General features: G+C 43.2%; 1 protein-coding gene across 1 annotated transcript in view; it reads left to right on the forward strand.

Annotated features, from left to right (window-relative positions):
* Positions 1 to 23,448, forward strand: part of homer2 (homer scaffold protein 2) — a 39,721-nt gene extending 16,273 nt beyond the window's left edge. Inside the window, exons 3-9 of the mRNA XM_037690324.1 lie at positions 7,923 to 8,054; positions 8,270 to 8,362; positions 8,747 to 8,886; positions 11,746 to 11,902; positions 13,178 to 13,288; positions 18,723 to 18,803; positions 23,178 to 23,448. Coding sequence (XP_037546252.1) covers positions 7,923 to 8,054; positions 8,270 to 8,362; positions 8,747 to 8,886; positions 11,746 to 11,902; positions 13,178 to 13,288; positions 18,723 to 18,803; positions 23,178 to 23,366 — 903 coding nt within the window. The 3' untranslated portion in view covers positions 23,367 to 23,448. The remainder of the gene's footprint in view (positions 1 to 7,922; positions 8,055 to 8,269; positions 8,363 to 8,746; positions 8,887 to 11,745; positions 11,903 to 13,177; positions 13,289 to 18,722; positions 18,804 to 23,177) is intronic.
* Positions 23,449 to 25,204: the final 1,756 nt, after the last annotated feature.

The raw sequence follows: 25,204 nt of genomic DNA on the forward strand, positions 1-25,204 counted from the left end.
TAAAAGGTGAAATTGGTAAGCTGAAAGTAGCAAAAGGCTAGCTAAAAAGAAAAAAGATGATCTGAAAGTTTCTAAATGCTATTTAAAATGTAAAAGTAACTAAAGGTCAGCTAAAAGTAACAAAGTGATCGTTAAATACTAAATGTAGCAAAAGGCTTGCAAAAGGTAGCAAGGCTAGCTAAATTTTAAAATTGGCAAAAGACTAGCTAGAATCTAAAGGTAGCCAACAACTAGCTAAAATTTAAAGGTAGCTGACAATTTAAAATGTCAGCTAAAGCTAAAAATATCATAAGCCCAACTAGATAAACATAGCAAAACATTAGCTTAAAGTAATAACCTTGGTTAAATCTGGAAGACGCAAAAAAAACTAGCTAAAATAATAAAAACCAAAAGGTTAGCTGGAAGCTACAAGTAGCAAAATAGACATAAATGTTTACTAAACTTGGACTAAATATGGCCTAAGCGTTAAAGTTTTGTAAATGTCTCCATCTGCATTTAAAATTTACCAATTTGGTTACCAGATTGGTAAATTAAAATTTACCAATTTTAAATGTGATATTTTGCTAACAGGGTCTGAAGCCTGGTCTTCTATGTGTGCTGGAAGCAGTTTTTGATTTCTGTTGAGAAGGTTTCCTCTGATGGCAGTCTCTGATTTTAGTCAGGTGTGTGTGTTTGTTTGTTTGTTTGTTTTTACATTGTTTGGAAGACATCCCATCCGACCTCTGGATACAGAGGTTTAGCATCCAGAGCAGAAGAGCTAGTGGAGCTTGTTGTTTTCTGTTCCTGCTGATGAACAGCAGCTAAATATCTGACCCCTTCACATTTTCTCACCTCTTCTTTACTTCTTTGGCTTCTTTAAGAATCTTTTACTGAAGCTCCTCTTGAGCGCTGACTGAAAACAGCCTCCTACACCCTGAAGACACACCCCCTTATTTACGTTTACACCCAAATATTTAGGGTTAAATGGCTTAACAAAGAAACACATTTGGTCAGGAGCGTGTACCGGACCAGAAACCTTAAACCAGTTTTGCTCCATCTCCTCCAACACTGTGTCTCCTCAGACAAGTGGAGGAGTAGGTTATGCGTTTCCATGGCGATTGTCTCTGTGCAAACACTGGAGGAGAGCGATGACTGCAGCATCACTCTGCTGACACCGTGGAGCAGTAATGTTGTTCTGCGAGCTTAAATCCGACAGTTTACCTGCTGAGAGACTTGAGTCGGAGTGGATTAGGATTACAGAGCAGGCAGCTTTACTGCAGAGACACAATGTAACGGCTGATCTAAGCGGAGGAAACCACAGCGAGCACTTCCTGTTCACAGTTTACCAAAAACGTCCACACCAGTGGTCTTCAAATTTAATTCAGCAAATGGACTGTACTTGTATATCGCCTTTCTATCTTATTTCAAGATACTCAAAGCGCTTTACACTACAGTCTGTGTCCTCATTTACCCATTCATACAGCGCTCTACTAGATCTCTACAAAGCTAATTGAACAAATCATTCTAAAGAGACTAATCAGAGCTTTATCACATTCATACACCGATGGGACACACATTGGAGGCTATGAGGGGTTCAGTGTCTTGCCCAGGGACACTTCGACGTATGACTGCTGGTGGATTCGAACCCCCAACTCTCGTATTGGAGGACGACTGCTCTAACCGCTCAGCCACAGCCGCCCAAGGTCTGCCTTAAGAAATCTATCTCAAGGAAAAGTCCAGAATGTATTTTTAAATTCTGTTTTGGTGACGACCATGCTGGATTTCTTCACTCGCGTTGTCTTTTCAGGCCTGAACCTCTGTGGGCTGGCTGGAGAGAAAACGCAGGCCAGACCTGGGAATAACTGGAAATACTAGAAAAGCTACACCACATACACCCCCCCCCCCCCCTCTTCTTTCGGCTGCTCCCTTCTTCAGGGGTCGCCACAGCGAACTAAGTCGCACGAAGACTTGACAGTTTTTTTTTGTGTTTTTTTTACGCCGGATGTCCTTCCTGACGCAACCACAGACCACCGAGCTACCACAGCGCTCTGTGTGGAGCAGAGAGCTGCTATCTAGGACACCCGGAGGAGCAGATGGTGGGGGTTAAGGGCCTTGCTCAAGGGCTCAGGGTGGGACGAATGAGGGTGGGGGCAGGTGTGAGTGCTTCACCTACCCCACCCACATTTTTGATGTTGTCTGTACCAGGGCTTGAACCGGCGATCTTCCGATCACATGCCCACCTTCTCCAACCTCTGCGCCACCACTCCCCCCTACACCACATATACTGAGTTACCGTAAATTATAGAAACAAAGGTAACCACAACCCAACTTCGATCGGTGCAGCTGGGCAGCAAAGGGTTAACCTTTCACGAAGCTGCTGCAGCAAGAGGAGAAATGTGTGTGTGTGGCAGAGAGCGGAGATCATGACACGCTGCAGGAGGGAGCGTCTCCTTGCACCTAATGATTTAGCAGGTGGTAAATAATTTAAAATAATTTATTTTAAATTAACAATCCATGCTGCTCCTGCGGCTCATCCATCAATCAGCCAGTTGTGTGTCATGTCCAATCGTACTTTGAAAAACTGCGAAAGGGAGCCGCGGCGAAAGTCGAACCGCTAACTGTAAATTATGTTTAGGACTTTTGTTCAAATCTTGGATATAGTGTTTTCCACATGTTATGTAGAGCTCAGAGTATGTGATGAGGATTACTCTCGACTACTACCACAACAAACTTCAACAACAAGACTGGCTTAGTTGTAGCCATTTTTGTTTGCTAAAGTTAATTAGCTGTGGCAAACACATGTGATCCTTTCATGGTGCCAACCAATATTCAATATTTAAATGTTTAAGTTCAGGTTTTCAGTAAATACCTCCCTCTGGAGAGAAGCTTCAAATAATGCTTCTTTAGCTTCAAACAGCCGACGTGTAAACTTATGAAGTGCAGCATTTATTGACAGTCGATTAGAGAGAAATCGGATGAAATCCAGTAACAAAAAGTCACATTTTTATTTCCCTTATCCACGTCCTGGCAGGAGTTTTTCCATTCTGTGTCTCCTTCAGACAGCAGAACGTGTGGAGGGTTCCTTCAGCTCTGAGGAGGAGGGTCTTTGAGCTGTTGTCTGGATTTAGCTCTTCTGGTTGATAAGTCAGGGGGATATCTCTGCAAGTGAAGCAGCCGAAGGCAGAGGAATGCTGACTCCTGAAATGTTAAATATAGTTTGTATTTGAGCTGCGGGGGGAGGGGGGGGGCTGTCTGGAATAATAATCTGCGGAGCAGAACACAGGAGCTGTGACGGAACATCAGCTCAGATTTATTTGTTCGTGATGATCAGGCCGATGCAAAGTGAAGCAGAAAAACACTTCAGCAGTTTTATCGTTGCTCATCCTGACTCAGACCTCCAGACTGACGGGCGAACACAGGGGAGTATTTTATACAGCGCCGTTAACTGGCCTGCTTTTACTAGAAAGAGTTTGGTCATAATTTGATATTTTAACGGCCTTGGTTCTGCTCCTGTAAACACAACGCCAAGTTCCTCTCTGCCCTGGTGCTTCAGACGTGGCTGAAAGGTCCCGGTTGTCCAGTTAACGTTCAGTCTGGACTGAAGTGAAGACGGGATCATCGGCGGGCAGCTTTCAGGTGCTAATGGGCGCTCTGAAAGCAGGATTTCAATAACGATGAAGGTGAATCCAACAAAGTTAAGTAAAGTCCTCTGGACCTCTTATCACCATCAAACTGGTTGGTCCACTATGTGATTGTGCTGCTTGTGGGACTAAGTTTGTTGTGACTTCTTGGACTGATGAAGTCCTTTGGGTGAAGAACGAAACATTTCAACAAAAAAAGAAACCGTCCAGAGGACCTGATTTAACTTTGTTGGATTTTTTTACCTGAATATTGAGCATGAACTTTGATGAAGATGAATGTTCGCACAGTCTCTGGCGTCCTGAGGTAAAATACAGAGCAGGGATTATAAAATAACTGCCTTTTGAAGGTTAAATGTCCCACTCTGCTCTGGGGTTTCAGGATATAATGAACTCGACCTGGTCTTTATCAGATTCTAAAATGACTCTAATCTAACGAGTGCAGGAGGTTTTCAGTAAAGGTTGGTGGTTAGGAGGAATTTTGATCCACTCTTCTTTCAGTTTGTTCGCAGACGTTTAAAGAGGACCCAGGTTCTGTAGCTGCAAATCAAGCCCAAACCATCTGCCCTCCACCGCCATGCTGGACCATTGATTTGAGGTGTTCGTGGTGATGGACTGTTTAGGTTTCTAGGTTTCTGTCATCTCGGGGGTGGGGGGTGGGGGTGTATTTCTGGGAATGTTGACGGTTATCAAGCTCCACATTCAGCTCCTCACAGCAATAAAAATTTGCTGTGAAACTTTAAAGTCACATTTTCACCACATTTATTAAAAAAACTCGGAATGTTCAGTTCTAGTACTTTAAATACAAATACAAAAGATATAATCCAAGTTCCTGTTTCAAACTAAATAATTAGGTAACTCACAAATTTTATCTCCTCTGAAGTGAGAATCGATTCCAGAAATAGAGAAATTATTTGACTGAGGGAGTAAAAATGTGAAGTTCCTTTTGATTATTTGAGTTCAGGAGCCGTTTTAACACAACTGGGATCTTCAGCAACCACAGGTGGACCTGCTGGATCAGGTGTTGGTCTGGCTCAGGTGAGACTTTGTCCAAAACAATTACCTGTTGGGACTAAGGTGCAAACACTCTGAACCAGGTCAGAGTTCACCTGAAGCTGCAAAGTGGTCATAAACCAAATGTAAAAACGCTGCTCATCAGCAGCTGCAGAAACATCAGCAGCTGCAGAAACATCAGCAGCTGCAGAAACATCAGCAGCTGGATGTAAAGCTGCATTTGTTTCAAGCTGGAGTTCTGCTAGAACCCACATCTCTGCATCAGAGGAACCAGGTGAGAGAGTGGCTGATCGGCTGACTCCTTGTCTTGTCAGCAGAATGTGGTTTCACCATAAAACAAGCAGCCTGAGTTCCCGTCTCCCTCGTTTGGAGGTTTTCATCACGCCGCTCCAAACATCTTCAGCCCGTCTGTTTGAGCAGTTCATTTGTTGGACCGCTGGAGTCCAAACACTTTGATAAGCAGGTCAAAGTCAAGTTGAAAAGTAGAGATTTAAATATTTTTTTAAATTTAAAAAGTGATTTTTATTTTATTTATTAAAAAAACTCCCAACAACAACTCTTTGGGTCGAGGCTGAAGTTCTGCTTGACACTCAGCTGAGCTCGGCGCCTCGCGGGTCACCTGATCTGCTGCCATCAGCTGCTGGCGTCACTCGACCCCCCCAAACCGCCTCTGCCTCACCCTCCCGGTTTCATTCCTGCAGAGCGGTGTCTTGTCAGCGCTGAGGACGACTCTCAGCTACTACCACCCAGAGTTCATCTCGGTGTCTGTGAAACGTGCAGCGGAGCAGCCAGTTTGTCTTTTCGTAGGTCTGACACGGGCAAGACCATTAGTGCCCACCATTTGCTTTTCTTCAGGGAAGGATAATGCAGATGTTTGCCTCCCAACGTGTTTATAGTCACTGTTTACTGTTTTTGGTTTGTAAACTCTGCGCTTAGTGTTTTTATTTACGTCCGCTAAGCCTCATAGAAGTTGTTTACCAAATTATTCTATTTTCAGGAAACAACACAGCACAACAACTGCTTCACTGAATGTTTTTAATGACATTGTTGAAGCACTGGATGCTAAGGATTATTGTGCCACACTTTTTTAGACCTGTCTAAAGCTTTTGGCACTGGACTATGGCATCTTGTCATAAACTCTCAGAAATTGGTTTTTCAGATCATACCAGTGGTTGGTTCTCCATCTTTCACATCGGAGGAAATGTATTCAACATAATGGTACTTCCTCCAGTTATTTAACAATCAACAATGGTGTACCACAAGGCTCAGTCTTAGGACTCACCCTCTTTACAATCTACATAGGTAATGTAGGTCAGAGCATCCTTGACGCATCTTTACACTTCTATGCTGATGACACAGTTGTTTATTGTTGAGCGAAAACAGTTGCTAAGGCTCTCCAGTTTTCGCAGTCTGCCTTTGACATCATCCAGTCAGACTTGTTCCGTCTCAGACTTGTCCTAAATGCCAATAAAACCAAAGGGATGCTTTTTTTCAAACAGGACATTAGTCCCAGCAGTTCTTCCTCTGATTTTATCCTCAAATGGTGTCTCTATTGAGTTTGTCAATTCCTATAAATATTTGGGTATCTTGGTTGACTCGCATCTCTCTTTTAAGCTTCACATGGAAAACCTAGTAAGGAAATTAAAAGTTAAACAGTGTTTTTCAGAAATAGATCCTGTCTAACTCTGAATGCTAGGAAACGCCTTGTAACTGACTTTCCTTCTCTCCATTGACTACGGTGACATTATTATCTATATGAACGCTCCTACAAGCACCCTGCAGATGTTGGATGTGTCTATCATGGTGCGCTAAGATTCATAACTGGCTGTAACTATCGTACACAACACTGCACTGGTTTAGTATTGTTGGACGCAACTGGGACCCTGTGTACATAGTTTCGCTCCACCATATGTGCCACACGTGACGCGAATGACAATAAAGAATCTCTGACTCTCTCTGACTCTCTGCACCTTGTATTCACTGGTTAACTGGTCATCATTAACTTCACATAGACTCTCTCACTGGTACATTTTCATCTTTAAATCACGTCTTGGTCTGCTGCCTTCATACATCTCTTCCTACATGTCACTGCGTGAGTGCAGCTACAGCGTGCGCTCCCAGGACATTATTACATGCAGTGTTCCCTCAGTGAGGACTGAACTTGGCAAAAGGGCCTTCTCCCCGAGGCTCTATGGGATTCACCTGTCTAAATAAAGGTTGAATGAATGAATGAATTTGTTTTTTTGTTCGACTCGCAGCCAACGACATCCATCAAAGTTTGATCTCATCTGAACTTTTCTCTCTGATCTGCTACTGCGAGTCGTCCAGGTTCCCCTTCGGGGTGAACCGGGTCACGTGAGCTTTGCTGAATCCTCTGAAGGAGCATCCAGAACCTGATCCGGTGGCGGATTGTTAAAAATTAAAGCCGTCTTAAAGAATCACTGCAGTTTGATGTTCCTGACAATAAAAAGGTGTCAGATTGTGTCTCTCGCGGCCGATAACGGGGTTTTGTAATATTCTTCCTCGTCCTGTTAGCTCAGTCTGCTTCAGGTCCGGTTCTTACCAGTGAAAGTGTTTTCAACACCTCAGCCTCTCAGAAGGTGGAGGGCGTTGGTGGAGGCGTAGGGAAGGACACGAGTCTGTCAGCAGTTTGTGTTCACAGCCATGTTGCTACGAAACCAGAGCTGCTCTGAGATTATACCGTCTGCTCCGCTTGCTTTAATTGTTGGGAGAAATTAACACGTGCTGCCTTTAGGTTCTGTCCTCGGACTGAGACGGGTCGGTGTTCAGAAACACCTCCAACCTGAAAATGTGGGACGACGTCTCGTTTTGTGGGACGAGGGCCTGAGCAGTCCCAGATGAAGCAGGACACCTGGTCACCAAACAGAGAACAGCTTCTGAGACAAATATAGACCAGAATCAAACTGAAATGTTAGTGGGTCAGCAGGCAGGTGGAGGGACAGGAAGTTGGCACTTTCTGGTGTTTTTGTTTTTTTCTGTTTTAAACCCGAGTTGATGAACAAGATTTGGACCCTTCAGGGACGCCAAAATCATCTTGATGATCAGATTTATATATATAAAAAAAAAACAGGTAGAAAGTCCACTTCAGGAGGAGGGCTTCTGATGGTTTAGAGCTTAAATCAAATGTTTCTTCTTTCATCCCAAACGGTCCATTGGAGTGAAAAGCCGATGGTGGATCGGGCTCGCTGACTAGAATCAACTGGCCCTGAAATCAGAAGGTCCAGCTGACTTTGTGTGATCCGGCGTAATCTGTTGCTTTTCTCCTGACAGGTTATCATCAACAGCACAATCACGCCCAACATGACGTTCACCAAGACGTCCCAGAAGTTCGGTCAGTGGGCCGACAGCCGGGCCAACACCGTGTTCGGACTGGGCTTCGCTTCAGAGCAGCAGCTGTCAAAGGTGAGACCGAACACGTTTGGAGTCACAAGATCCGATTTAAAATCTGTTGATTTATTCAGTTCTCCTGAGCCACAGACGTGTTGGTGCACAACCGTGGTGCTGATCAGGATTCTAGATGGAAAAAAATAATTTCCCAACACTTTTACTGATGATCAGTGTTTTTTTTTATTTTTTTTTATTGTCAGTTAAAATATTGCCACGTTTTTGTTTTTCAGTTTTCTGAGAAGTTCGAGGAAGTAAAAGATGCAGCCAAGCTGGCGAGGGACAAATCTCAAGAGAAGGGGGAGACGTTGAGTAATAACTCTCAGGTAAAAAAAACACCTGACTTCTGGTTGAAGGCTTCTTCCTTATAAGGTCACTTCCTGCCACTACAGGAAGAAAACTTGCAGGACTTCATAGAAGAACCGTTGAGCTGTTTTATACCCAGATGTAACGAGACAGATGTTTTTACTTTTAACTCTGAAAATGTCACTCTTTAATTTGAGTATTCAAAGGTCAAAGGTCATCTTGAGGGGGAGCAGGAAGTCACAGAAACAGGTCTCCACAGAAAGAAATGTTGAATTTTCTCAGACCAGAAACCAAACTCAGTCCTGATACCCAGACCTGCTGGGTGAAACTAGGAACCTGTCGTTGTCTACGGGTTTAAGACGTTCAGGAGCTGGAGGTGAAGTTTGTCTCTGGGTCTTTTACAGGAGTCGGGTCGAGAGACGCCTTCGGCCGACCAGGCGTCCAGCTTCAACGGGACAGATGATGAAAAGATCTCCTACGTCAGTCCAGAAGCTACTCAGCTGAAGAGTGAGAATGAACGTCTGAAGTCCGCCGTAGAGCTGAGGTAAGAGTCCGTCCATCCTTCATCTGGTTCTGAACTCAGGTCTTGGGCACGGTTTAATCTGAGCTTGGTCCTGGCAGAACAAGATCTGGGAACTCTTTTATTTTGACAGGGTGCGTTCCGGAAACTGTTTGCTCGGATCCGGTAATTCAAATCTCCGCCCCTAAAAGTCCAAAGCCGTCGTGCATTTTTATTTTAAAAAAACTCAAAAATATAGTTAAACAGCACAAATAAATTGCAAATCCGTTTGACAGTTCAAACAGCTTATTAATAAGATTTTGATTATTTATTAAAATTACAACAAGAGAAATGTTTGTGTATTATTCACACTACGTCACGTATCCAAACAACGGCACTAATTTGTCAAAATAACAGCGATCAAAATGGCAGAAAATTGTGAATAACAGAGATGTCATTTCCTGCATTTTGGTGTATTTTAACGGGTTGTTATACATCAACATTTACTTACATTTGTAAACACTTAATAAAATTACTATTTTGGAGAGGAACAGCAGATTGTGTGTGAATTGGAGGGCATCGTGTCAGGTGTCCTAACCCCCCTGCTCCCCCCCGGATCTGAGCTGAACTCTTCTCCGCTCCTGCTCCAGTCTCGTGGCACCGTTTGAAGCACCTGAGGGCTTCAATTCTCTCTTGTCCAACTAAGGACCATCCATCCATCCATCCATCCATCCATCCATCCATCCATCCTTTATTAAAGTAAATGGACTGTATTTTTGACGTTTTGATCGCTCTTTGTTATTTTGACAAATTAGCGCCGTTGTTTTGACACATGACGTATAATGTGAATAACGCATCAAACATTTATCTCTTTGTATTTTTAATTTTATTTTTTACAGTAAGTTTTTATTTATTTATCATGTCTGAAATGTAGCAGGAGTTCAGACACCTGCTGATGTTGTGCGTGCGCTACAGCTGTCTGGAGACGTTTCTGTGCATAACGTGCACTGTCCACAGGGCATTTATTTATTCTGTTGAATAAATGATTGTTTCTGTTTCGGGGGTCTGAGAGGAGGGTGGGGGGGGTTTCAGTGCGTGGCCCCGCTGAGGAGGGACAATATTTGGAGAGGAGAAGGAGAGAAGGACTCTGCGCAGAATCTCTGTGCGTAAGACCATCTGTCCCTCCGTCCTCACCCCCCAGCTCCTCTCCTGCTCCTCGAAGGAGCGTGTGACTGCGCTGCACGAGCTGCGGCTGCAACATCCACAGACTGGGTCCACCGGGCTAAAGGCAACGTCTCCTCTCATTGTATTTTTAATAAATAATCAATCCGGCTCAAATGAACCACTGACCCCTCCTCCCTCGTGCCACTCGCCAGCCCGCCCACTATTTGCATTCCAGCATCGAGTGGTTTACAAATTAAGCTCTGGTCTTGGGGCAGCAGTTTGATCAAGGATTTCCAGACCCCTTCCAGTTCTTCTGGGAGGCCTCCAAGTCGTTTCCAGAACAGCTGTGAGGCATTCTCCAGAGTGTCCTGGATCTTCTCCCTGTTGGACGTGTCCAAAACACCTCCCTATGAAGGCGTCCAGGGCCCATCCTTAGCAGATGAACCTCCTCAGTTGTCTCCTCTGGATGTGTAGGAGCAGCGGTTCTACTCCCGAGTCTCTTCTGGAGAACTGAACTTCTCTCTCGATCTCTAAGGGAGAGTCCGGCTATCCTGCAAAGAGAACTCATTCAGACCTCCTGGATCCAGGATCTGGTTCTTTCAGTTTCTACCCAGAGTTCAGGACCATAGGTGAGGGTAGGAATGAAGACGAGAGAGCTTCTCCTTGCAGCTCAGCTCCATCTTCACCACAACGGTTCAGATGAATTTAGTCTCGACAGCAGTCGGTGCTCAAATGTTGTTCGTTTTCAAATTGTCGGTTCTGAGATCATATTTCCTCCTGATCTCCTGTGAGGAGTGCGTGAGGTTTTACCCCCGTCAGGATCTCTGGTTTCTGTAATCCATCTGCTCGGTGTGGAGATCAGTAATTGGATGAAACGCCAGCTGTGGATCCAGCTGAAGGTGGCGGAGTCCAGTGTTTGATCAGCAGCGTTTCCTCTGAAACGTCGGAGCTGAACGAGCCGCTGCTGCAGGACAAGGTTTTAATTTCCTTTTTGTTTGTTCATTATTTTTTAGACTGGGCTTCTTTTAAAAAGTTGTTTAACAGATTTAATTTAATTTGTCTGGGACACAAAAACCCCCTTTGGTCAACGCACATTTATCTTCACGTTTTATTTTTACGCACATTGTGTAATAAATTCAAGTGGAAATTACGACGGTAGAACTGTCGTCTTCCTTCGACCCTCATCACCTGCTGACGTGAAAAAGGCAATCATGCAACTGAGTGCTCATTAGTTTGTCTGTTAGCAAAATATCTCAGCAACCATGCATTTTAATGAAACTCCGAATATAAACATCTGTTTCCTGTTTCTGCTGAAAGCTCCGGTCAGGTCTGTTCCTCGGCCCTTCTCGTGTCTTCAGGTCGTCTTTGTGGACGTGTCTCGCAGTGCGTCTGATCAGGACTGCAGAATGCTGCGGCGCCAGCTGGGCCACATTTGTTGGATTGTAGAACATTTGGACCCACCCATGGAAACGGAAGCAAACAGCCTTGCAGGACAAATTCAAATCATGACCTCCTTATTGAGCCTGAAACAGGATAATAATCTGAATTTAAACATAAAGAGACGTATTTGACATTTAAAATGTTCCGATTTCTGCTTTTCTGACCATCTGAAGACTAAACGAGTCCAGTAAGATCCCTGCAGCGTTCTGAGCCGTGTCAGCGGTTTGAACACTTAGCAGGCTAAATATCACCTCCATGATTAACACTCATTATGTCTCCGGGTCTGTTTCTGTCTGGCAGCAACACCAACGCCAAGAAGTGGGAAACGGAGCTTCAGACGTTAAGAGAAAACAACGCCAGGCTGGTGGACGCGCTGCAGGAGTCTTCAGCTAATGTGGAGAGCTGGAAGAAGCAGCTGAACGCCTGCAAGGAAGAGAGCGACGCGCTCAGGCTGAAGGTGAGGCAGCAAGAGTCACCTGCAGGAGGCGGAGTCAACTCAGACGCATCAGTCGTGACGGCGGCGTCATCCCTGAAAGAACCGCAAGAATTATTAGATTCTGACAACAAGTTTGATTGACCCACAATCAAAAGTCCACCCTTCTAGGGTTTTATGGATCAGGACTTGGTTCTAAAACGATTCAAACGTTTTGTGAAGAAAAACACTGAACAGGTTCCACCGAGTCGTTATTCATTCAACAAAAACTGGTTCCAAACCTGCTGCTCCCACAGGATCTCAGAGGTTCAGGTGCTGCTGATGAAATGAACCTCATCAGGGGGACCACCTCAGATCTGGAGCATCCAGGAGTGCGTTAACACGACACCAAGATGGAAAGACATCAGCAATGACCTCAGAAGTAGTTGTTGCTGTCCATCAACCTGGGAAGGGTCAAAGGTCATTTAGAGTCCATCGTTCTACAGAGAGAGATGATTCACCCTGAAGGTCAGACCATGCAGAGACTCTACAGGTCTCAGTCAAGGTCAAAGGTCATGGCCTCTTCTCTCTAAAAAGAACATGGCAGCTCTGCAGGTTTGGAAAGTTTCATCTGAAGGAAGCACAAGACATCTGGACCAGAACCAGACCAGAGGACAGATGTTTACCCAGAATGCACTGCAGCACACAGCTCCTCCCATATGTCAGCATGGTGGTGGAGGGCTGATGGTTTGGGCTCCTGTCAGCCTCTGAGTGGACCAGGAACTCCTCTGTAGATCAAAGGCTTCAAAGTTCTGAAGGAGGTTTTGTTTGGTCAGGAGCTGGAACCAGTTTCAGTTTAATAAATAAAGACTCAGTGGAACTGGTTGTTTTTATTTACTTCATGTTAGATCTGGATCATTTCAGAGCCCAGTAAAGATTTTATTATGACCTGACACCCCAGAACTGAGAGGACTTGATTTTTCATATGACTAATAAAATCAATTGATCAGGTTGAAAGATTCATCAGATTTGATCAGTTTATGTCTGAGCTCTCTGTGACGAGTCAGAACGTCACAATCAGCTCCTGCGCTCAGGCTGAGTGACTAAAAATAGACAGATTTTAGTTTCATAATCAACGTGGGCTGTTTCTGCAGCTGGGCTGGTGTTGCATCAACGCTGCCGCTTTTAATAAATTAAAATATTTATAACCTGTGAAATATCCACTCATCAGGAAGTGACAGGTACTCTAGGAATCTGTCATGCTTTAAAGCAAATACCGTTTAGAGATTGACAAACGGTGTAATCTTTGTTTTTGTTCAGATTGCAGAACTTGAGGCTCAGTGTAACGACGCCAACAAGGAGAAACAGAAGAACGCCCAGCTGGCCGTCCGAGTGAAGGAGCTGGAGGCTGAGGTGCAGGAGAAGGAGCAGGTGAGTCTGCAGCATGTTTGTCTTAAAACTGGCTCTGCCCTTCAAATGAGGCTTCAGAGCTCGTCAAGGGGTCAAAGGTCAGAACAAAAAGGAACGTTTCCTCACTACAGTGAATCCATCTTCACAGATTTTCTTACCGACGTCATTCAGTAATGCTCAAATGTTGACAAAATTTAAAACAAGTCCCTGAATCTGTGAAATTACAAACGGCACTTCCTGTCATTAACATCACTTCCTGTCTTAAGTAGAAACAGAAAACTCACTACATTCTGATTTTTATTCGAAACTGTGTGACCGCTGGGTGCTGGTGGACTCGTCTGACACTGAAATTCAAATGTTAAAGTTAAAACGAGCAGAAAGGAGGCTGAAGAAAAACTTAAAGTAAAATCAGAACCAGATGATGCAGTTAAAATGGCAGTTGTTCCTAAATGTGTTGCGTCAAAAAATTGATTTGAAAATTAGCAGAACAGAAGCTGAAAGTAAAAAGAAACATGCTATTTAGCTACAATTAGCTAAACGGATGTTAAAGCTAGAATCTGTTATTCAGTTATAGCTGGTATTTTATAAAAATTAAGATTCCACCTTTTCAATGACAAACTTATTCAAACACCTCGTTCTTCAGAGAAGTTTGAGACTTATTTCTGCTGCAGAGACGCTATTTTTTGTTTCTTTACAAATGAAAACCAAAAACTTGTCAATGTGTTTCATTTGGACAACATATGTGCAAAGATTTACCTTTTTTATATATATTTTTTGCAACGTTTTTTAGTCTGCTTTGTTGTAATCATGATTTATTGTCCATCTTATGTCCAGTTTCTGGAATTGATCATGATGAAGGTGCGTGTCAGTTTTTCAGCATCGCTTTAAACGAGTTTATTCTAAATTTTAACGATGCTACAAAGATGAAAAAAGTAGTTTGAGACTTGTTTAAATATGAAAGTTGAAGAAAAGGCCATCGTAAAGCAATTTGAAGATTCGCAGGCTATATTAATTCTGTTGCAAGTTTTTATACAACTGGACTGTCACCTCTTCGTTTTAGAGGCAAAGATCATGAATTTAGTTTTATCTGAACTTAACAACAACAAAAGTACAAAACTTCCAGTTCTTTGTGTTTCCAAGACGAGCCCTCAACTAGAGAAGCTTATTCATCTGGTCGTACTGATAAACAGAGTGTCGTCAGTGTAGTGAACTAAGCCTCAGGTCAAATCTGAGCTTCCTGGGACAAGAACTGTATTTCATTGATTTGAGTCCAGAAACACAAGATTAAGTTTATCCAGAGACTTTCTAAGTGTCCTGCACTGATCAATTGAAAGAACACTCTCTTTTTTTATTATCATTACTATTTTACAAATGTTTGATAATCAAAGTGTGTTTAGTTCAAACCATTTTTAAATGTTGAAGTGAACAAATCATTTTTAATCAACTGTGAAACAGTATTAGTGATTTTAATCCTCATTCAAAGTGGAAATCAAATTGGAATGTGTTACGGAGTAATTCATGCATTTTCTGATCTTCTGCCTGAAATGAGCAAATTGTGAAGTTGGTCAAAGGTCGAAAACAAGTTGTTGGAACGAACTGTCATGTTTTTAAATCCTCTCAGACGTAATATAGAGAAGCTGGCACCTGTTTTCACCCAACTCGTCCAAACATTTCTCTTGTCTGTCTCTAAAACATTTTCAATCTGCTCCAAAACATTTTCTGTTTTTCTGACTTCTAGTGACCTCTTACGTCACAAAAACACACCCCTGTCTGGTCGATTTGACCAATCAGGAACCTCCCAAATGAACCGGAAATAGAACTCTTTAAATGTCGGTACTTCCTAGTTCAAACCAGCTTCAGTCGTTTGCAGAGAGCAGCTCCAGTCGAGTTGCGGTCGAGTTGCGGTCGAGTTCAGTTCGGAGAGCAAGCCGAACTGAGAAGTGCTGGAGAGAACAGGAGTGCAGACATGATCCGGAGCTCTTCCGAGTCTTGTGGGAATTATGCAATCTTCCACATCTGAGTGGAACTTCTGAAGGACTCCACTCATGTGAGTCCACTCGTGAGGTGAACTGTTGTTGATGAAGTCCCGCCACCACTCCGGACGGTTCTCTGCCATCCTACGGAGACGCTGGACCGGTAGCGTTAACTGGAACTCCGTATCCGCTGATTCATCGTCAGAGAGGTAATGAGTCGAGTTTACTACCGAGCGTACCGAGGAAAGCTGGGTTCGAATGGAGGGTGCCGTTCTGTTCAACACTTTACCTCACACACCATCTCCCTCCCTCTAAACTTCATCTTTCCATCTTTAAACTCTTCTATCTGCTAGAAATCATTCCAGATATTTTTAGAAATGTCTGGTGTACAGTTTGAAATGGGGAAACCATGGCCGTATGGTTTCCTCCTTGTAAAACTAGCTAACTAAGCCATGTTGTTATTTTTCAATTTGCCAAATTAATGTAAATGTTTGATGTTAAACTTGATTCTGTTAATAAATGACCACATTCATTTGATGGGTCAAAGATAATTAACGTCTCACGTTACATTTAATTAAATTCAATGCACGATATTATTCAGTCCAGAAAAATGAATGAATCCGTTTAATTTATGAACATATCACAGAATATGTTAATCTACATCAGCATACAGTGATATTTCCTGATGGTAAAGCACAACTGAAACTTATGTAAAGGGAAAAAAGGCTGGACTGAGAACGGAACCCTGGGGAACACCATGATTAAGTCAAATATGTGAAGAAGACACACTAATCGAGTACAAACTGGATTCTGTCAGAGAAATATCACTTAAACCAAGCTAATGTTGTACTGCCTGATCCAGAAAATTTGTGGTTGAAGGTGCTGAAGGTCCAACAGAACCACCACACAAACGGATCATTTACTGTACATCAGTTCTATAATGTTCTCTAAACCCTGACTGCAACTCATCAGAGATAATTATTGTTCAAGGGGTTAAAATGTGTTTTTAAATTGAAAATTTTAATCGGCTTTAGATAAAAATGAAAATAAAGAATGGTCTGTAGTTTAAAAAACCACCAGAACCACATCTGACCTCAAAATGTTTTCTAAACCAAAGTCCAGTTTTCTTCTTCTTTGATCAGTTTTATGCCATAAGTTCCACCTACAGAAGGTGCTCTGAGTTCTTTCCACGTTCTGTTGTCACAGAAACGATGATTTCTTTGTGCCAAGTCCGAATGTGTTGGTTCTGTTCCTCAGAGCTGCTCGGTGCCAGCAGAACTCTGCACACACGGTCATTTCTGCAGCTGTGATTAATGCTTCTGTAGACTGTAAACCTCTGATTACGGCTCCGGTTCTGTTTCAGCTTATTTTTACCCGGTCTCTAATTTGCTGTCAGTTCGACACTTCCTCTCGAAGCCGTCCTGGCCTGACTGCAGACCCGGTTTTTAGAGCCAGACTCAAGAAGCTCTGGTTTTCAGAGATCGTTCGTTAACCCGACCTTCATGTAAGGAGAATTAGAAGTCCGAGGCGAAAAAGTTTCTTCTTAAAGGACTTTAACATTTTCAAAAGAAAATTTGATTTGAAAATAAAGATGTATTGACAATATTGGTGCACGCTGACATCAAGTCCAAAAGGTTTTTAGAAGAAAATATTGTTCAAATCAGCTCAAAGAAAAATCTAATTTGGAGCTGGTCGTGTCTCTGTTGCAGAAACGAAACGATCAGTTTAAACTTGTTAAAAGAAACAAACTGACAATTTTTTACACACACGTGTTTGTGTGTTTATTTTCAACGAGAGCTTGTTTTTTTCTCAGTGAACATAGATTTTGGTCATGTAAGAAGAATTTGTGATAAATTCATTCCTTCATGCTGCCTATCAGTTTATAAGCTGATTTTAATATTGAGATTTTTATGATTTTTATTAAATATGACTAAAATAAATCAAACCTTATTTTTAACCATCTATCCACTGTTTCTCATAGTTGTATTTTTTTTTAAGCTGAAGGTGATTTTAAACCAGTGGCTTTCACCCCTCCCACCCCACACACACACACACACACACACACACCCAGGTCCCAGAACACAGTTATAATAATAACTGGTAGAAATCTACGTATTAAAGAACATTCAATATTATAAACCTTGTTTTTCTACTTTGACTATTTTGTCATTTAATTTAAAAACAAAATTAAATAAACAAATAAAAATGGAGGTATTGTGCCCCCCCCCCCCCCCCCCAGCAGCCCCTGTATCACCTGTTGAAAACTGGGCAATCATGTAACTGCTGTGTGTCTCCATTTATCTGTAAGCAAAATATCTCAACTACTGGACGGATTTTAATGAAACTCCCAAATGGATCACCGGACACGTGTCTACAACTGATCTGGAGCTGGCTATGGTGGCCATCTTGAATCAAGTTAGCTGGACTTGGCCAACACAAAGACGGTTTTAACTGTGGATTTAACAGATTTTGAACTCAAATTTGTTGTGGTAGTTGCTGCGAGTCGACCCAGACACACAAACGGAGCTCTAACAGATTACAGGAACTTTAAAGCTCATACCTGACGGGTGACGTGCATTCCTTAAAGGAGGCATCGTATTTGATGAAAAGTTTTAGTTAAAGACATAAATGTCTTTTTTTTTAATTTGTTTGTTAAACCTGAGCTGAGAACAAGCGTTGCTTTATTTTCTCTGAAACATCCAGGAACATTAAACTGGTTTTATTTTTAAACCTTGAAGGCGGCTCTGTGTGCGGAGCCTTTCAGACAGCCTGAGGGAAACTGCGTCTGGAAGATGCTGGGTTCTGACCCGACAGGCAGAACATTATTAGAGCATCTTTCTCCGGATGCTGCGAGGTTTCACCGTCACCGTTCAGAGGCCTGAGCTGATGCTGAAAGATCACCAGCTCTCGGTGCACCGTCGGCCATATTGTTCCGAATGCCGAGCAGCTGTGTGAGGAGCGGTGACGCAGCAGGCGACCCCAGATCCACGTCGTCACGTCCTCGGATTAAAGACAAACGTCTGAATTATTAAAGACTGTCTGCGGCGTCGACGCAGAGGGAAATAAATCTGCTCACTTCTACAAAAACTCCAAAAATATTCCATGTATTGCTCTTCTGTACTCATGAAACGACACAAAGTGATTACAGAGGTGATGGTTCTGGTTTAGAGCGGCAAAGAAATTAAATAATTTAAAATCAAAATATTAAATGAAAAGTCTCTGAACGAATTTCATGCTGACAGATGACTGAGTCAAACCTCGTTAACGACGTCACACCATCTGCAGCTTAAATACGTTAAAAACTGGATCAATCTGATGGTTTGGTTTTTAATTGCAAGAGAAGTTCAACAAAAACTTTAGTTTATGTGACTGACAGTTTAATATCCAACACACCTCATTAATCCTTTATCCTTTTAATCATTTTTAATCTTCTAACGTTAAGTTTATATTCTAATTTTCCTTCATTTGAATGTTTTTTGTAGGAGCTGGAGAACCTGAGGAAGCAGGCAGAGATCATCCCTCAGCTGGTGGGAGAGTGTGAGAGCATCACTGCCAAACTGAAGGTGAGTCCGACGCAGCGGTTCTGCTGCTCTGGTTTACGTCACGGAGCCTCGACACGACCGCCGCCGTACAAAAGCTCCGGCTTGGAGGCGAAACAGCACTTTAAGACTTTCTTATTCATGCGTCCGCCATGACACAACACCCCCGTCACATGTTCCAGGGGCTCACATTGCTGTTACTGTATCTATTAATAAAACACAACATGGAGAGGATTACTGCCTCTTTGAAGGTTTCCTGCCCCTCCTCCATGGAGGCTCACTGAGCTTTTCAGGTTCCTGCAGGTCCAGGTTCTGTCTCTGAACTGAAAAGGTCCAGGAGTCATGAGGACAAAACGGTCTTTGACAATCCCTTTGACCAAACTTTCTAAATTTTTGATTTGAAGATTGCTGCTCTGCAGCTTACAGGGGTGTGTTGACCCAATGCCAAGATGGAAAAACTTCAGCAATAACCTCAGAGAAGCCGCTGCTGCTGCCGGTCGATCAGAGAAGGGTCAAAGGTAATTTCCTAACTGTCTGGAGTCCATCGTTCTACAGACATATTCACAGGAGGAAAACATTGAAGGTGGCTGATAATTCACCCTGAAGGTCAGACTGTGCAATGACTTTACAGGCATCAGTCAGTAGGTCAAAGGTCAATGACCTCTTCTCTTGGCAACAACATGGCAACTTGACTTTCCAAACTTAGGTTTGGAAAGTTTCATCTGAAGGAACCACAAAACTTCTGGACCAGAACCAGAGCAAAAGGCAGACTTTTACCCAGAATGCACTGCAGCAAACCGCTCCTCCCAGCTGTCAGCACAGTGGTGGAGGCTGATGGTTTGGTCTCCTTCAGTCACTGAGTGGACCAGGAACTCCTCTGGAGACCAAAGGATTCTGGAGTCCCAACAGCTGAAGCTTGGACCAAACTGGGTCCAAAAAACCATGATCCAAACACAGCATCTGATCTACAACAGAACGGATCAGAAACAACAGAACCAGTGTTGCCAGGTGTACAATAATTATCATATTTGCACTACAATTTTGCCCTCTGTACAATCTACGATCAATAATCCCCCAAAAGGCCAAATAAACGATAATTTGACCAGTCTGGAAGCGGACCCATCACTACTATAGTGCATCAATAGATTTGTTATTCTGGTTATGATGGGTGTACGACAAGATCATTTTATGTCTCTAGTACGATGATCTTACATCTCACCTGGCAACACTGAACAGAACCAACGGTCCAGTTAGAGTCCAGGACCACAAACAGTGGTTTAGTATAATCTTAGAACCCGGTCAAAACCAGATTATTTAATCTCTGTAGTTATTTTTTTTCTGTGTGGTTTTTACTCTCGGCTTCTCCTGCAGACTTTGTGCTTTTTTAGCTGTTCGCACATCAAAATGTTCGGCTCATTTCAAAATAATTAACTTTATTTACAAATATTTCCCCTGAAATACATTGAATCATTTTAATGCTTTTAGCTTTTTGTTACTTTAGATTTTCAGCTAGTCTGTTGCTAAATTAAGCTTTTAGCTGTGTGTTTGGCTAGTTTATAACAGCTCAGTTTCAGCTTTCATCAATCCCAGTATTTATGTCCTGTATGTAAAACCAAAGAACTGAATCCAATCTTTAGTTCTCAGGTTTTATAAATACTGAACTCTGTTGCGTTTGTCAGGTTTGTTTTGTACGTCTGACTTAGATTCACCTCGTGTCGTTCAGAGCTGATGTTTCTGTGAGTAATTCTGGACTTTCTGTAAAACCAGAAGAGCCGTTTGTGCCGGAGTCCGACGCAGCCGCACTTCTTGCTCCGAGCCGACTGACTCATTCAAACCTGACTCGGAACAGGATTTCATTATTTCAGCTGTCCTGATGAGCCGGCGTGACATTCCTGAGCTTTACAGAACTTTCCTGTCGGGTCTGTTTCTCTAAATGCCAGCTGGATGAATCTTCATTCAGTCAGGTGTCCAAACTGAAAACAAGCTTAGACGGATCAGAACCTCCAGATCTGAGGCCCTGGTCCTGAGACAGAAGATTGACTCTCCTCTCCAGGGTGAGGTTCGGTCTCAATTGGAGGAGTTCAAGTATCTGGGTTTGTTCTCCGTGAGGGAAGAATGGAGCGAGAGAGCTACAGACAAATTGATGCAACTTTTGAAGTATTGTGGACTCTGTGCCGGTCTGTTGTGGTGAAGAGGGAGCTGAGCTGTAAGGAGAAGCTCTCTGTTTACGGGTCGGTCTACGTTCCTACCCTCACCTGTGGTCCTGAACCCTGAGTAGAGACTGAAAGAACCAGATCCTGGATCCAGGAGGTCTGAATGAGTTCTCTCTGCAGGGGGAGCTGGACTCTTTCTTAGAGATCAGGTGAGAAGTTCAGAGTAGAACTGCTGCTCCTCCACATCAAGTTGAGGTGGTCCATCTGGTAAGGATGGACTCTGGACGCCTCCTTAGAAAGGTGTTCTGTGCATGTCCAACTGGGAGGAGACCCCGGGCAAGACCCAGGACACCCTGACTAGTCTCTCAGCTGGTCTGGGAACACCTTGGAGTCCTCCAGAAGAGCTGGAAGAGGTGGCTGGACCTCCCTGATCCAGCTGCTGCCCCCGAGACAGAGTCCAGAACCAGATGATGGATGGATGGACTGAAATGGAGGAACTTTTCAAATCCCTGAAAAACTTTGTCCTTTTTAAAATCTTCATACTTGGTTAATTTGTATCTTTTAGCTTCTGTAGGTGGTTCAACTTTTTATCTGTTTTACTTATTTTTGTTTCCAGCTTGTTTAGTTAATTTAACTTTTAGCTACTAGTTTTTAGCTAATTTGTTCATTTTAATTATCTTTCTATCAGCTAGCATGCTGCTAGTTTTAGTTTTTATCTTCTGATTGTGTGTCTAGTCAGTTTAGTAAGATTTTACCAGATATTTCAGCAACATCGTATTTCTGCAGCTGCGTTGAAGCTTTTCCTCGTGACCCAACGTGCTCAGCTCTCAGACTTCTGTCTGGTTCACCTCTATTTAAAGACCCCCCCCCCCCCATACATACCCACCCCCCAGGAGCAGGTCTGGTTTCAGGACTCAGCTGAGGATCAGTCAGGCTGGCAGAGCCTTCAGAAACACGTTCCTGTCGCCTGCTGGTCTGGACCTGCCTCTGCTGTCCTGCTACTCGCTGAAAGATAATTTCCAACTTCCATAACTTCTGTTCGTCACCCGCCAGCCTGAAAAGTGGGAAACGCTGTTTCCACCTGTGTTTGTCTGTTAGCAAAATATCCCACAAAGCAGTGGAGGAATCCTAATGAAACTCAGTGAAGATTGACCAGATGTTAAGATGGCCGCCACAGCAAACTCAAAAATAAAACATTTAACGAAAACAGCTTCACCTTTGTCTCGTAGTTCAAACCTCTGACAGGTGACGCCTTCCTGCTGCACCTGAGCAGGTGTCGTCTTTAGTTGTAACCAGAGAGACGTCGTTCCTGTGAAAAGCTACTAAAGATGAGCTAAAGTTTACTTGAAAATACATCAATAGCTGAAAATTGGTAAAAAGCTGAAAGCATAAAAAGCAAAAATAAAAGGAAAAAAAACAGAAAAGGTAAATTTGTAAATAAACAAATGAATAAATCTAAAAGAAATTACAGATAAAATTTAAAATTGGTTAAAAAACTGAAACAAGCATGGAAAATGGAGGAAGTAGCTAAGTTAGCAAAAAGCAGCAGTAGACAACGCAAGCTAAGAAGCAAAAGTCGTGAAAAGCTAGAACACAGAATGCACAAGAAAAACGCTAAAAGTAGCAAAGCATTAGCATAAAGCAGGGCAAATGGAGCAAAACAGAATTAGCGTTAGCGCAATAACATTTATAGAATTAGCATTAAAATGGCAGCACGACCGGGTAGGACAGGATGTAAGTCAAAAAGTATTCGGAGCAAAAACTAAGGCAGATTTAGAAAATGGTAGAATTAGCAGAAATGTAGCACAAAGCAGCGCAGAATTAACTTTTTTTGGGGGAAATAATTAGCATTAGCAGAAGTATTAGTGGCATAAAAATGCTGAAATGGCAAGAAAAAAAGTTTTATAAGATTTGAAGTGGGCTCTATTCATTTTTAATGAGAAAAATGGTGGAAAAAATTTTTAAAAGTAAAAATTGCACAGATACCGAGAGTCTGAGCAGGAATGTCCTGAATGAGCCGAACGTTTTGAGACACAAGTTATTGAAATAACACAAACGTTGCGTAACAAGTTGTGTGCCAATATATGTACGGAGGGAAAAAAAACGATCTAATAGTGAGAATGATTTCTAAACGTTCACACGATTAAACTAATAATTGAGACTTTAAAAGAATGTTTGAGCAGTTTGTCTGTTTTTCTTGCTCAGAAAGTCGTGTCTGTTTAAAAACGGTTTCGTCCGTCCGCAGGCTGCAGAGACGAAGAACCGGGAGCTGGAGGGACGAGTCGACGGCCTGCAGGTCGACATCAACGACAGCCGACAGAAACAAGGCAGCATGAAGAGCGAGCTGAAGAAGTTCATGGACGTTCTGGACGGAAAGCTCGACGAGCTGCACGAGTTCAGGCAGGGGCTCTCCAAACTGGGTGCCGACAACTGAGCTGCAGGGGTCAAAGGTCGGGGGGACGGGGGACGCAGGATTCACTAAAGTATTTCTTCAGGGCAGAATCTTTGTGGCTGAAGCTCTTGCTGCTAATAAATGGAGGGGGGGTCGAGGGGGGCCAGCCCATCCCATAGAGGGACGCTGGCACCAAAAGACCCACTTTGAGCTTATTCATCTGTGTGTCCAGAGGTGGGGGGGTGGGGGTCTTTAAAAACTGGTGGTGGGTTCTTGGATTCTGTGTCTTCTCTCAAAGCTGCAGTTTGAGCGTAAAGGGCTAAAAACAACGACGCAGGCGAAGCTCGTCTGCTTTCAGTCCAGTAATAATTCGATTTGAAGTCCCTCTGCAGACCGTCCTCGCCGCGGCCTCGCCGCTGTCTCAGGTGTGTTAGCTGACGGTTTGCGCACGTTGGGTTTTATGCACACGAACGGCCGCCACACAAAGTGCCTCCGGGTGAAAGTCCCCGGCAAGGAGACCGATGACCATCGCCGTGACGACAACCTGGATATGAAAACGGACGCAGATGAGTTGGTTGGTGTTGAGACGAGAGAATCCGTTCTCTGATGTTTGTCTTCAGTGTGCAGCAGAGTAAACAAAAATAAAAGATTTGTTTATTGTTTATTTATTAGATCCACTAAAATACACGGCTTTAATGAGACCATTGATCCTCGCATTCTGTTCCGGTTTGATCTTCTTCGGTATCTCAGGAGCCTTCAAGCTTTCCATCAGATCTTCAAAGAGCCTCTGGGTCGTTTGGGTCGGTTCTGTTCGCCACACTGAGCAGAGCTGATTATGGACCTCCATGTTGAAGGTAAAGACTACAAGACCGTGTCCGAGCTGCTTCAGGTTCCTCTGACCACAGCTGACAAGATTGTTAAAAAGTAGAAGGTTCACGGGACCGTGGGCAACCTCGCAGGACATGGACGCAAGAAGAAATGCGACCCCATGTTGATCAGACCTATAGAAGCCATTCAAGCTGAACTCCAGGTGAAGGTTTCTGATCACAGCATTCATCGTGTTTTAAATCATACGGATCTTCAAAGGTTCTGAGAAAACTGGACCTTTTTGTCGGAGTATTTAGATTCTGATCGGAGTACCAACAAATTCATCTGCGTCTGTCCTTCCTGATCCAGTGAGATGAAACTAAACCACGTCCATCCTGAGGCTCTCTGCTGCTTGAAGGACAGAACCGGTTTATTTTATTTGTGTAACGAAGGTAAACCGTCGTCTCAGGACCTTCCCTTCAGAAACAACAAGAACCCCGTCTCACCCGGTTAGAACGGACCTTCCTGTGTTTTAGTTCATCTGCAGAACCAACACGTCTGAGGTGTGATGTGCTTCCACTTGTTTTGTTATGGTGGTGGTTCTTTCTGGATGAGGGGTTCTGGTGCTGCTCGGCAGGTGAATAATGTGAACAAAACCTTTGTTTGGACTCATTCTTCATATTTATTTTGTGCCTCTGCAGCTCATGTTGACTTATTGTCCAACGTGTGGAAGAATAACGAGCGTTTCCCCGCTGGAATCAGAGGCTCGTGTTCTGGACTCGTTTGTTCTGATCCGAGGTTCCTTCTGTTCTGTCCCTGTTTGTTTGTAACAGACCTGAACCGGGTCTCATTCTTCCTGTTGAACCCATGCCTCTTGTGCACTTTTTGTGATTCTTGTTCAATATTGTACAAAACAACTGGTAAAGTTTAGTTTAATTAAAACACGAGTCCGTTTCTTTTTGTCGTAACGATGCTGGGGATCGGAACCGAACCAGGAGTCCGAGACCTGCAGGTCTCCACAGCTTTAACTAAAACAAAACAAACAAAAAAAAACAATGTTTGTCAGGTTCTAA

This window comes from Nematolebias whitei, chromosome 2 (assembly GCF_014905685.2).
Source record: "Nematolebias whitei isolate Nwh7 chromosome 2, NemWhi1, whole genome shotgun sequence".
Classification (NCBI taxonomy): Eukaryota; Metazoa; Chordata; class Actinopteri; order Cyprinodontiformes; family Rivulidae; genus Nematolebias; species Nematolebias whitei.